The 14,294-nt window shown below is 41.2% G+C and overlaps 1 protein-coding gene across 3 annotated transcripts in view; it reads right to left on the minus strand.

The window, feature by feature from the left end:
* ARHGEF6 (Rac/Cdc42 guanine nucleotide exchange factor 6) overlaps positions 1-14,294 on the minus strand; it is a 219,371-nt gene that overhangs the window by 30,551 nt on the left and 174,526 nt on the right. For all 3 annotated transcript variants that reach the window (XM_073599229.1, XM_073599228.1, XM_073599230.1), the window contains one exon: positions 11,477-11,566. In XM_073599229.1, the coding sequence (XP_073455330.1) occupies positions 11,477-11,566 (90 nt within the window). The remainder of the gene's footprint in view (positions 1-11,476; positions 11,567-14,294) is intronic.

Here is a 14,294-nt window from a genome sequence, read left to right on the forward strand (position 1 = left end):
TTAACAGGAATTCCAACTTTTTATCTGTTGGATCTTTAAGCATTTGTGCATTGTCTACTGGACAAGTTAAACTTTTATTCACACTGGAAATCACAGCGTCAACTGCTGGTACATTCCATCTTTTGATGAATTTCTCCTCCATGGGATAGAGAACTGAGAATCTCTTTGGAGGGAGGAAATGCTTATCCGGGTGATCCCATTCAGCATAAATAAGCTTTTCTAGTAATGCATGTATCAGAAACGCATGAAAAGGCTGTTAAGGTTTTAAAGAACCCAAGGAAGAAACCGAACTTTCAGCTGACTCTGTTAGGGGTAGCATGAAAGCAAAACGAACCATCTCCGTAAGAGTTTGTACTAGCAATCTCTCAGATTGCAAAGTTGAAAAAGGTTCATCAACTGTGGTTTCCTCCACAGAAGAAAAACCGGTTTGTTTTTACTTGTGATCGCCTAAGGGTAATACCTCATCCTGTACCCACTATCCCTTTGGTAAAGGGTTTTAGGTGGGGGAGGGGGATCTAGCACGCTCTCTATCCATTTGGATGGAGGATGCAATTAAAGCCCCTAATCTTCCTTCTAGGCCCTGCAGGGCAGAGGAAAATGCATCTTCAGTCACGTATATGAGGGCGGCACAGTGGTGCAGTGGTTAGCACTCTCGCCTAGCAGTAAAAAGGGTCGCTGGTTCGAATCCCAACCACGACACTACCTGCCTGGAGTTTGCATGTTCTCCCTGTGGCTGCGTGGGTTTCCTCCGGGTACTCCAGGTTCCTCCCACACTCCAAAGACATGCTGGTAGGTGAATTGGCTTCTGTCCAAAATTGGCCCTAGTATATGAATGGGGACCTTTGATTGAGGGTAGGGACTGATGTGAGTGTGCGATGTACAGGGTTAGGAACAAGGGTCAGGGTTGTAGACACACACTCACTCAGGTTGAACTGGATGGACTGGTGTCTTTATTCAACCTTACTAACTATGTAACTATGTATACAGGGGCTGAAGTGTGAGAAGCAGTTGCACCACCAATTGATTCCAATGACTCACCCTGGCTTGCCATATCTGGTATCTCGGGAGAGGATGACGTGTGGAGGCATGACTGGTGTACCTAGCACCGCACCTGGGTGTGTAATTTTTGGTACCTTTGTGGTAGCTCAGAAAGTCATAGTGCTAAGCACAAAAGCAGAGGCACTTTAAGAAAAAATATACTACTTGCTGAGTAATAGCTAGCAAAACAATGCCACCATAAAAATCAGCTTTTGGTGCTGAGAACCAATTGTATTTCCTGTACTGGAAATGCCCGTATACATCCCTTACGTGCCTCAGCGCTCCTGTGTTCTGTGTGACAGACTTCTTCTCTTCAGTTGCTCTTGAGAGATCTTCTGAAAATGAGATCATCTGTTTTATGACAAACTTCAGGTGTAAGACTGATTGGCGTCCTCAGCTGTGCGCTGTGTGCCACGTGTAAGCCGATTCCTGCACACAGCGCCGCCTGCCTTAAGCCACGCCCCTTCCAGTACCCGCCCTCCTCCGTTTAAAAAAAATGAACCTTAGTCCGTGCGCACGGACGGCATGGCATGAAAAGGAAGATCTGTGATCGCCATCTGCCGCTTAAGAACTCTGTCTATGCTTTCTATATGCAAGCGGTCTTTGAAATATATGAGACTGGGGCACAAGGCTTATTTAACTGGCAGTCTGACAACAAAATGTGAGTCATTTGAGTAATACTCATAGGAAGCCGCCACCGCACCCCTCTGAGGGGGGGGGGGAGTTTTCTCAGCAGTAGGCTTAGTATTCTGTAACACTTAGTGTTTTAAACAGGAGCCAGTATTAACAATATGCTGTACCCCCAGCCCCTTAGTTCCCCCAGGGGGAGAGGAACACCTTTGTTCAATTAAGAACCCCCTCCTGCTGCTGGGACACACACACGCTGTTTATAGCTGGACACAGAGCTGCTGAAAAGCAACCTCCCAAGGTATGTTATCTTTCCTCCATCTAGTGGAGATTTTAAGGCATTACAAATGTTTTTCAAATGGAAGAAAAAGGCATAGGTGGACTTTTTACAGTTCCTAAGCTTCTTCCCTTTTCCTCGCTGCAGGGTACTGCTGAAAACAGACAGATTCAAACTTCACCCATCATGACGGGCTGCGTTAGTAAACCTTCAAAGACTGGGTCTCTATTATAGGGGTTCAACTCCTTTGGACCTGTATAGGACCCCTCAGGAGCAACTTTAGGTAATGTAGCATGACCACAAAGAGTCCTGGTTCCTGGGGTCCAGCCCTCAAAAAGAGGCTTACAGGCAAAACCTTGTTCTAACCTTGTTCTTCTATGCGAGGCCCAGGTACCATTCTGTGGCTCAGTGGCTTGGATGGATCTGGTCTGTGGAGGAATTTAAATCCAGCATGGATCCCTCCTGGAGCTCCTCAGAGCACAACTTCACTAGTGACCAACACCTTAGAAACTGGTGAAAAAACTGAGGTGCTCCTGGAAGGAGAAGGGGTTATATAGGGGCGTTAACTTCCTGTATTGGGTATACCAGTGTCCATCACCTGAAGGTGGCCCATAACCCATTAAGTTATTACTTAGGCTCTGTGTCCCATGATGTACGATAAAGTATTTGTAATGTGTTCCTATTATTATTGGTACTTTCGTGCTGGTCCATGTGCTTTTCTTTGCTGTTGTACAGTTGAAAATGCCAAGTTTGAGGTTCATGGGCACAGTAATCGTTCGTATTAAACATCGTTCGTTCGACCACTAATACAATGTTTTTGGCAGATGCAGGTTAACTACATTTGTTCATGCCTTTTTGGATTAAAAGAAGTTTATTACATTGTTGCCTAGATGTGTTTGAAACTAGAATGAAATGCCAACTTGATTCAGTGTAAGGAGAGGACACTCAGCAGCTGTTTACATATCTGGACACAGGAGCACTAGTGTAGGACACCATAACAACCTTTTTATGGTGTCCCACGCAGGTGCTCCAGTGGATACTAGGGGTCTCTCCATGTGTGAAACTTGTACAAAACAGGTAAGTATTCCATCTTTTGAAAGGGAAAAAATCATGTCTTCAGCTTGGAACTCTGCCAAAACAGACAATTGGACGACACTTCCAAGCAATGTTTCATATTACTATTTTTCGCCTCAAATATCTGTCTGTTAAGTATACCTTTTTTGTATTCACATAGGGGAGAAAAGAATCGGGACATCTGAGGACACCAGAACCCCACACCTCCTGAAGAAGGGGAACTCAAAACACAACCTAAGGATGTGGATGCTGTGGAAGAAGAAACTCACTTCAGCAGTGCAAGTGCACAAGTCCTCATCAGTGAGATCATGGTGTGCAATAAGGATTTAGAAAAGCTGAAGCAAAACATCAATGATGTTCAAAAAAGACTGAGCAACGTCACTGATGTTTTATGCAAAATCTAAACACAAAAAAAAATGTAAATTTTGTTGTTATTTAAAAATTTTTAATTGCAAAGCCAAATTTTGAAGATGCACACAGTGTGTCAACCTGTGCTATCTGCCATCATGGGGCAACCCCTTCCTCGAAAATAAAGTAGGTGAGAGGAAGGGGTTGCACCCCCGAAACACGTCCATTAATCCCCCATGATGGGAACTAGCACATGTTGACACACTGTGGCTTATTTCATAAAAGAAAAAAACATTTTGCACTACAAGTGCAATGCAAGTGCATTGTCCTTTCTGAAATAACGCCCAGTGTGTCAACATGTGCTAGCTCCCATCATGGGGGATCAATGGACGTTTTTTGGGGGTGCAAACCCTTCCTCTCACCTACTTTATTTTTGAGGAAGGGGTTGCACCCACAAAACACGTACATTGATATCCCATGATGGCAAATAGCACGTTGACACACTGGGGGTTATTTATGAAAGGCAAATCCACTTTGCACTACAAGTGCAAACTACAAGTGCAAAGTGCACTTGAAATTGCACTGAAAGTGCACTTGGAAGTGTGGTCGCTGTAAATCTGAGGGGTAGATCTGAAATGAGGGGAAAGCTCTGCTGATTTTATTATCCAATCATGTGCAAGCTAAAATGCTGTTTTTTATTTTCCTTGCATGTCCCCCTCGGATCTACAGCAGTGCAAAGTGGATTTGCCTTTAGTAAATAACCCCCACTGTGCTCTAAAATTTGACCCAACAGGCCATTTTAGGGACTCCAAGCAATTAATTCATGGAGTTGAAAAGGATGATTATTTTTATCATTAATGCATTACATACATTAACAACAAAAACATTGTGTGTGTGTAGCAGACCCACAGCACAACATAATAGTTAGCTGAAGAAGAGATTGTCACCTCATGTATCAAATAAGTTACGTTTGCACTACTGAAGAAAATGGCCAAAAGTAAAAGGCCATTGGAGAACCTAGGAGACAGATAAGAAACACAAGCAGTAAATCAAATGAAACATGAGTTTAGTTTTTCACAACAAATTTATTTGGAAGAGCTTAAAGATTCTCTGGGATATCAATTGCCCCCCTACCCACAAAGTACTCCACATAGCTTTGCCATACTTCACAGGCGCTTTGGGGGGGGCAAGCCAGGATGGCCAGTTTCAAGCGCCGTCATTGTTTCTGCCAGTGAGTCGGCCTCAGTCGCAACTGAGGCCAGATAGTTGGCTGCATTCTTACGCAGAAAATTATGTAGAATGCAGCAGCTTAAAATTATGTGGTTCGGTTTGCATTTGGCCATTCGGTTTGGAATAGCCGAAACCGGCTGGCCATTATACCAAAGGCGTTCTCGACCACACTTTTGGCTCTGGCCAGCCGGTAGTTAAAAATCCTCTGCTCCGGGGTGAGGGTCCTCATGGGGAATGGCCTCATCAGATGGTCCCCCAATGCAAATGCCTCATTTGCCACAAAAACAAACAGGAAGCCCACCACGTTATCTGCTGGAGGTGGCAAGCCCAAGCTGCCATTCTGGAGAAGCCTGTAAAATTCGGTCTGTGCGATGACTCCACCATCTGACATACGGCCATTCTTCCTCAAGTCCAGATAGAGGAACTCGTAAGTCGCCGACACCACCACCAACATCACTATACTACTGTACCTCTTGTAGTCGTAGTAATATGACCCGAGTTGGGGTGTGGGACAATACGGACGTGCTTCCCATCTCTCCCACCACCGCAGTTGGGAAAGTCCCACTGCTGGGCGCATTGGGAGGCCACAATCTGCCATTCCTGTGGGTTGGAAGAAAACTGTGGAGTAAAAACATGATAAAAAAATTAGTACTTTTGCACATAACATTGCAAGCAGATTAGACACAAACATTCTTGGCCAACATAAGTATAAAGTTATTGAAATGAGTATTTAAAGACAAAAGTATAAGGTCAACTTATCAGATTCCTCACCCCCACTGATGGCCCATTGGAAAAATTTTAGGGTGTGGGGGTAGATGTTTTGGGAAGGTAACCCTCTCCACTTAATTGAGAGTTGAATGCATACTGTGTGTTACTTTGGCCAGCCCCTCCTTACTTACACTATTGGAAGCCCACTGGACAGGTAAGAAGTGTCTTAATCCAAAAATATGAATACACACTGTCCAAATTGAAGCACATTTTTACATTCTGCAATTACCTATCAAGATAATAGAACAAAACTTTAAACAGTACCATTTGAAAGTATTCAGGCAGGCCCTTGCACTACATGCTTTGGTGAATTCATCCAGAAATCTGAACACAAAAAAGGTAGGTATAGTGTGTATGGGTTTGGCAAAGTCAGCAGATATTGGTATCGGTTGACTTAGTGGTTGGGGGGAGGGAGGGTTCCAAATGAGTTTGGGCCCCCAAAAAAAGCCTCTTGCACTCTGCCTGAATTTAAGGAAAACAATAACATTTGGACACATTTTAGGGGAAGTTTATGGTAAGCACTACAATGGAGCTGACAAAATACATTGTTAAGTGACTAGGCTAGGTGTGTATGGGCCCAGGATAGCATGCTGGGGAGGTTAGTGAACGCAAATATGCTCGAAGGAATAAAAAGGAGCATTAAAAGCCTACAGCATGCATGAGGACATTCACAGCATATTACAATCATGGTAATTAGGGAATGATGAAATAAATACAATACATTAGCAAACATTAAATACATAGCATGTGATGTTAAAGGATAAAACATACCTTAATATAGTCCTTCTGCAGGACCTGAATGATGGTAGAACTGGTCTCTGGAATAATGATTCCCAGAGCCTGGGGGGAGATCCCAGTCATGAACTTGATATCCTGGAGACTTCTCCCCATCGCCAAGTAGCGCAAGGGGGTGACGAGACTTTGCTCGGGAGTGATGGCTTGCCGCATGCAGGTGTCCTGCTTGGTAATATAGGGGGACAGCAAAGCCAACAGACAGTGAAAGACGGGGTCCGTCATCCGGAGATAGTTCCTGAAATCGTTAAGATTATTCTCCTGGAGGTCCCGCAGCAAAGGCATATGAGAGAATTGGTCACGATTAAATAACCAATTCTTGGTCCATGAACTCCTCCTCCCCCTGTTCATGGACTGGACTTGGGTCAAAGCAATAACTCCAACACCAAGCCTAACAGCACTAACTCTACAACGAGTACTTAACCGCAACATGGCTAGAAAACGGTCGGCTGCTCAGAACGAACTGACAGAACGCACTGAAAATCAGAAAGAACCTGAGAAGAACGATCTGAAAATCAGAAAAACTATAAATAGAATGCACTGAAAGACAGGAACGAACTGACAACACGCACTGAAGAACAGATACAAACCTACAAGCACACACTGAAAAGCAGAAATGAACTGAAAAGCACGAGGCTGAAAACGCGAATCGTCTCTCACCAAACTTCTACTAACACGAGATTAGCAGAAGGAGCCCAAAGGGTGTCACACTGGCTATTGAACTTCCTTTTTATCGACTCGTTGTATGTGTTGTACGTCACCACGTTCTCACATTCGGAAATGTTGGCCAACATTTGTGTGACCGTGTGTATGCAAGACAAGTGCAACTTTTAAACTTTAATAAATGTTTTTTATATGATTTACACTATGGTGAGCTCCTCTTTTCTGGGTTATCTCCTGGTCCTCATCGTGACCATTGAATAATCGAATATCGAATCTCCCTGGCTGTTTGCTGTGTGTTCCTGCCCCATCAGGTCAAGTGTCTAGAAGTCCCCTTTCTATTTCCCCTGGATCAAGGCCTTGGCGAGGTTAACAGCCGCAAGCCCATGTTAGCTTGCCTCTGGTAAGCACGCATTTTATATGGTGGAGGTGCACAAGTTTTTTTGGTGTCGTCACTGATTATACCAAGATTCTACACTTGTGATTATGACATATGGACTAATTCACATTATTTCCTTTGTAGTGTTGAATGTTATTTCAAGATTTATGCACTTTATTTGAATTCTAATGGTAACAAACTTATGGTTTTAACACAACATTTTTTCCATTATTGTTAGCGCAGCTCCCTTTTCATTATTTCTATTTGTATATATGTGTATCTCATATTGATCTGCTGCTGTTCTTTATCTTATTTGTATTGTTCACTTAGGGCTGTATTTTTTCCATTTTTCAAGTATTAGGGCGGGGCTGGGAGGGAGCTGCTCACAGAAGGTTTTTTTACATTGATGCATAGAATTCATTAAGGTAAAAAATTTGAGCCTTTACAACCACTTTAAGCATAAACTAAACTGGAAAATGATCAACAATAAATTATCGTCTATTCTAACCAATATTCAATCGAAATTTGATAAAACGTGACAGTCATGGATTCACTTGATAGGGTGTAGTTTGCTCCAGGGATCCCCTCAATGATGCTTTACTTCTCTTTCCCTTCTTTCTTTCTGGCCACAATTTTTTTACTATTACTTGTAATTTCTTTAGTCACTTGGTACATTTACACTTCTGAATGTGGAAACCATTTTGTACCTTTAATTGACTATTACTCGATCCAATATTTAACTTTACCGCTTAACTGCCTATCGATTCTTAGGTATATACCCCTAGAGCAGGGATATGCAATTAGCGGACCCCCAGCTGTTGCAAAACTACAAGTCCCAGCATGCCTCTGCCTCAGAGTGTCATGCTTGTGGCTGTCAGGGTCTTTTATGCTTCATGGGACTTGTAGTTCTGCAACAGCTGGAGGTCCGCTAATTGCATATCCCTACCTTAGAGGGTTTACGCACAAGACTTTTTCACATTGATGTAATGTGTCTTAACCGTGCTCAAAATAGTGCCTATTCTGTTATTTTGTTATCCTTTCCCTTGACAAGGGAGACGGTTTGTTACTTGAAACTTTAATAAAAAATACTGGAATATAAAAAGTCAATCATACACTCAGAAAAGTATAAATAAAACTGCGCTCATCATCATTCCGGCACGATGGTAGCAATAATTCACCTTGCTTGTAACAATATTGGTCTGCATGCAGAACTTAGAATCAGTGGAGGAACTCCTACAAATCAGTCACAATCAGGGGGAACTCTGAGGTGAGACAATGGATAAGCAAAGCACACGAGCCTAGTGCATTATAAAACACTTTATAAAAAATTAACTGATAAAATAAGAGAATGAGCATTTATTTTTGTTTAATTTTTCATGAACTATTATCTTATGGTTTATCTTTTTTTTGCATCCTCTTTAGCCTTTTTTCAGTGTTCACATTTAGCTTTTTATTATTACCTATAGAAATTAATTTATTTTGATTTCTTTGTTCCTTGTGATTTATTATATGTTAAGCATGTACTGCATTATATTTATAGTATGAAATTTGTTTCTCTTAATGTCAACTCTGCATGTATTTCAGCATCCCAGCCACTTTAACATTTTATCCTCAGTGGTTATAATATCACTCATGTAATTTTGTTTTAATATTTATAGCTGGCACCTGCACACACTTCCACTGGTTTGAGAAAGGAGTAGCACCTCTGCAACACACTGTCAAGGATACAGGCACCCAGAAGTGGACCCTTTCCTGCTCTGTAAGGTCCATACCTGACAACAAGGATGCCATAGGTACCATTAGGAAGCGGGTCCTCTGCTGCTCATTCCCAGTGGCTGTACTTCATCCCCACCACTGACCACAGAAAGGAGGAGGACTTTAAAAATCACACAGGGTCAAGTGTTATGCAGCACTTTTACGAACATCTTTGAGTGCATTTTATGCTTCTACCTTTAAAGTGTTATGTTTTATAATGCATTAAGCGGGTGCACTCTGCTGGTGTCTTACTCTAGGATTCCCCCCATTTGTAACTATTTGGCCGATCTGTTGAAGTTCCTGTGCTGATTTCCAGTTCGGGATGGAGAACCTGGAGACCATTATTCTCAGAAGTAAGGTGGATTATTGCTACCATAATGCCAGACCGATAATAAGCATGATTTCATGAATCCTCTTGTAAGCGCACAATTTACTCTTTTTTAACATATATTTGAGACAACACTCAAAGTCATTGCACCTTTTTTAAATGTTTTTTTTCTTTGCAGTTAAAGACAGCCCCAGGAACAGCTCCACCCTGTGATACAACAAAAAAGTACTGACATTGGTGGTGTCATCCCTGTGCTTTACCCTCCTGTAAGCATGCCTGTGCAAAGAAATATAGTTCTGATTAGTTTCCTCTATAAAGTTCTATTGTACAGAGGATTATAAAATTATAAAATGGGGATATCAAAACAAAAGCCGATGTTTTTTTTTTTTTTTTTTTTACTTGCCTGTAGTTCAGCATTAAAGAACATGTAGCCATGTACACTTATACCTCCCCTGACAACAATGATACATAGTTACATAGTTAGTCAGGTTGAAAAAAGACACAAGTCCATCCAGTATAGTCTAGGATAAAAAAGGGGGAAATAATGAAAAAGTGAGGGATGGGCAAAATTGGTGGTGGGATTTTGTGCTTTATGGGCACATCAGAATTTCTGTGGGTCTGAAATTCCCCCAAAAAACTAAGCAAATCAGAGGTTTAAAAAACTATATTTAGTTATTTTGATTTCCTTCTTTTAGACACTAGGAATCCATTTAGGGTTCCTGCTGACTCTCTTCTTAGAGACCCTGTTGAAAATTCCTAATGCAGACTTTCCAACATTTGAGTAAGCCTCTGCTGTTCCCACTTGATGTGCATAGACTACCACTTTGGAAATCCATAGTAGAAGTAACCCAATCCCATTTAATCTCTTGTGTTTTAGGTTTTTCAACTGACAATTCATCAGGATCCATGCACTTTTTCGTGTGCTCTCTATGGGCAGGTCTAGCTAGCTCTGCTACTGCACTACTCAGGTAGGCTTTTAAGCTGGATGTGTCAGTGGAATTTATTACCTATTATGATATAATTACGACACTGATCACTCTGCTTTCATTTGGCAGATTGAGCATACCTACTGAAAAAGCTGAGGCGTGTTTTCCTTGGGCCTATCCCTCCCCCTTGTAGCTGAATTCATGTGGGCCCCAACACTCCCCATCAATTGGACTTTGGATAGCAGACAGCAGCAAAAGTTTTTTTTATTCATGTTTTTAAATTGATGCGGTAGTCCAGGACATAGGTTTATATCTACAGGGTTATCTACAGGGTTAATATATACATACTGTTGCCACTATCTATGTAATATGCTGCTAACATGTATAAATGTATTCCCCTAATTTTTCCCTCCTTTTTTTCATTATAAATACGTTTTCTATTATAACCACTTACTACTGAAGAAGAGAAGAAAAAATCAAAATCCTTGAAACACGTTGGGTTAAACTGTGTCTGTATGATCTACACTGACAGTAAACTGTGGTTATCCTTATAGACTTACCAACAATATTCAGTGAACTGTAACTGCATCGGTATTTTTATATGTATTTGACATGTCTCACTATGTATTAATAAAGTTTTGTGATTTTTAATCCTAGAGTTTATGCCCCTAATCTGAGGGTCCAGTCCATTAGTCTAAAAACTTAAAAAAAAAATGGCACTAACCTAAAAAACAGCATTTAAAAGCAAGAAAAAAAAATAAAGTATTTGTAATGTGTATTTGTAACATTTTCCTTTCCATAAACTCATTTTATTAACTTGTAATGTGCCTCTGAACTTAGGGAATTCAAACATTCACAGAAGAGACTCCCTAGCACAGCCGTTTCTCCCTACTTGCATGTCAGTCTTCTCATCTTCTGTGGGTGTATAATTACTGTATGTGCTGGCCCAGCTCCTCCTCACCTCCCTAAAAAACCTTTTACTTAGCTGCCGGGGGGGACAATTACTCACTTGACATCTCTGCCGACGCATTCAAAATGGAGAAACCCAACAGACATCTCAGGACATTTGGATGTCAGCACAAAGGAAGCTTTTACAGGTAAAAAGGCATAAAATAGGTTGAAAAGCACATATAGACCTATGGAAAGATCATTTATTTAAAAATGGTCTGGCATCATGGTCACTTTAAGAGAATCTATAAATGGGATCCATATTTGTATTTGTTTTCCTGCAGTCAGTTCTGTCATGATAACAAAACCGTAGACATTTAGATTACCAGAGCTGAGGTTTTGCTGGAAGCCAGCTCCTGTGCAATAAGCCTCAATCACTTTCAGAATCTGTGCATCTTCTTCCAGTGCTATGGTGCCTGGAAAAAAGAGGTTTAGCAATGTAAAAACAGTTTTAGTTCACTCCTATTCACAAAGATTTACAATGGATTTTACAACTGGGAAATGTAAGCAAGATATTGTTTTAAAAAGATGACCTGTTATCTTCCAAGCCTACAATACAGTCCTGTACATCTACATCCTGAGGAAGAGAATGACAATGTGTACAGAAAAGCAAAAAATGAATGTTTGCCTTGTACTAAAATACAAACAGCTCGCAATTAGGTATAATGTAATTGCATTTCACAGCTGCCTATGCCTTAGGCGTTTAAGCCAGTTTGCTATATTACTGAGATGAAAAGCTTGAGTGTTACTCCGAATTAGTTTTTACTTATTTGGCCAGCTACAAATTATTTTGTTTTCTGACAAATAGACATAACAAATGTAAAATACCGTGTTACTGCCCATAGAAGAGTTTACATATTATTCCGTAATTTGTCACATTTATAATGACACTAAAATGTACAATTTTGGCACAAAGCAATACAAAGTTATTTACAAATAAATTTTAAAAAATCAAGAAAACGAATAAACTAATAAAAAATACAAATTACAATCCAACTATTCATATCTCTACCTTCATATCTGAGTACCAGTGGAAGATGACAATCACTGTAGTAGTCCACACTACCACAGTGATTGCCATGATCTTCCGGGTCCTGTGTAAAGGTAGACTAATGTAAGCATGCAATTAAGATCATTCAGGACTTCATCTTTAAAAGAGTATAAAAAATGAAATAAATCTGCAGAAAGTAATAAATAAGGGGAAAAGGGGAAGCAACTGTTATTAGGGCTATTTAGTGTTAACTAACTATGGTCTTAAATAGGAAAAATGTAATTTCCTTTTTTTTTTTAACTAAGGTTACTTGTCTGGTCAAAGTAATTTTTATAAGCTTTTTCTTTCATATTTCGCAGCTGTATTAGGTCTCTTCACACGAGCAGACAGATCGGGTCTGCCTGTCAGTTTTTTAGGCAGACCTGATCGGACCCTCTAATGTCCTCTATGGTAGGGCGGGTGTAAACGGACACGTGTCTGTTTACACCCACCGGCATCTGATCCACTAAAAACAGACGAATGGGGATCCGTTACCTATCTCTCTAGCGGATCGGATGCCAGTCGAGCATAAATGGACAGGTGGTCCCTTTACATCTGAACCACCAATAGACAAGAGAAGGCTGTGTCTGCTCTGCATAAGCAGAGCAGACATGGACTAGCCAACTGCCTGCTTAGGGGGGGGATCAGCGGACAGATTCTGGGCAGGCAGACTTCTTGCGTAGTCTGCCTTTGGAATTTGTATATTGTTTCTTGAAGGTTTCAAACTCAGTGGATGCATTCTCAGCACCACGAGAGAATTCATGTCAAAGGCCTCTTTCTAGGTGCCTCTGTGCAATTAATTAAGGATGTTTGCATCCTACAGACAAATAAGTAGTTTGGTTGGACCAAGCTGACCCAAAATGTACTTTATACTGCAATAGCAGGTGTCATTTCTGGGCATGTGGTATTAACTGTATGTAGCCTGAACTATATACAGTATACAATGCTGTGTTCCAGCAGTGGGATAGGGACTTCCCTTCCCACTCTCAAAATAAATCCCATCAGGCTGAGTGCCCAGCCATTCACAGGAAGCTTTGTATTCTATGAATGAATACATGGCTTCCTCTGATTGACTGAGTTGGAGATGGTGCCATTGTTTGCCCGCCTCATACTGTATGCAGCAGAGACTACATACAGTTAATGCAGTGCGCCCAGCAAATGCATCTGTTAGTGCGGTAAACAGTTTGTTTAGGTCACCATGGCCCAAACAAACCATTCAAAGGGTCAATAGACTTGGAGTATAACTAAAGGCAAAACTTTTTTTTGTTTTAGATAGAGTGGAGAGGGACTAGAACCCCCTGTCAGGATTTGATTGCTGTCTGTGCCTCAGTTAGGGAGAGTCATCTTCCATATTTGTCCTGTTTACCATTATCATTGAAAGTGAAAGTAAAAGAAAATCCCACATTTTGTATTGTCCTCAGAAAAGTAATAGAGGGGAAATCTTCCTTTGGAGTTCCAGTGACCTGGGGGTCCCCAAGACATTCCCTTCATTTCCAGGGATTTCCTCCTACTTCATGTTTTGGCTATGTGATAGGAAGTGTAGTAAAATCTCTGAAATGGGACACATATGATGAAAAAAAATCTGACAACCTTTCCTTGCTCTATCCAAAACGACAATAAAAGTTTTGCCCATAGTTCTAAGCTGGACATAGATGAATCAGTTTTTACTGTTCAACCAGCAGGTTGAAAGAAAGAAAGCTCACCCAATTTCCCCATCCTTACATTCGAGGTGGATGGGACAATTCTCCCCACTGAAACATTGTATTCCGATGATGGGGAGACTTCCCTGCACTCTGAATATACTGATCAGCGCTGCAGGGTTTAGCCTGTAGCACTGATCGAGCAGGTTGAACAGAAGTTGATCAGTAGATCAACTTCTGTTCAACCACAGAGCCATACATGGATTGAAATTGAGCCGGTCCCTGCCGAAATGGCTGAATTTCGATCCACATATGGCCAGCTTTAGGCTTTAATGGTAGAACCAGACAATATTTAACAAGAAAATCCAGGGGACAGGTGGCATTGATCGTTGAAATACTAATGATTTTCAGCAAACAATGTAGCTCTGTTCAGTCAGAAAGCCTGCGGAATGGAGTGATTCACTGCAGCTAGAT

This window comes from Aquarana catesbeiana, linkage group LG09 (genome assembly GCF_042186555.1).
Source record: "Aquarana catesbeiana isolate 2022-GZ linkage group LG09, ASM4218655v1, whole genome shotgun sequence".
Lineage (NCBI taxonomy): Eukaryota > Metazoa > Chordata > Amphibia > Anura > Ranidae > Aquarana > Aquarana catesbeiana.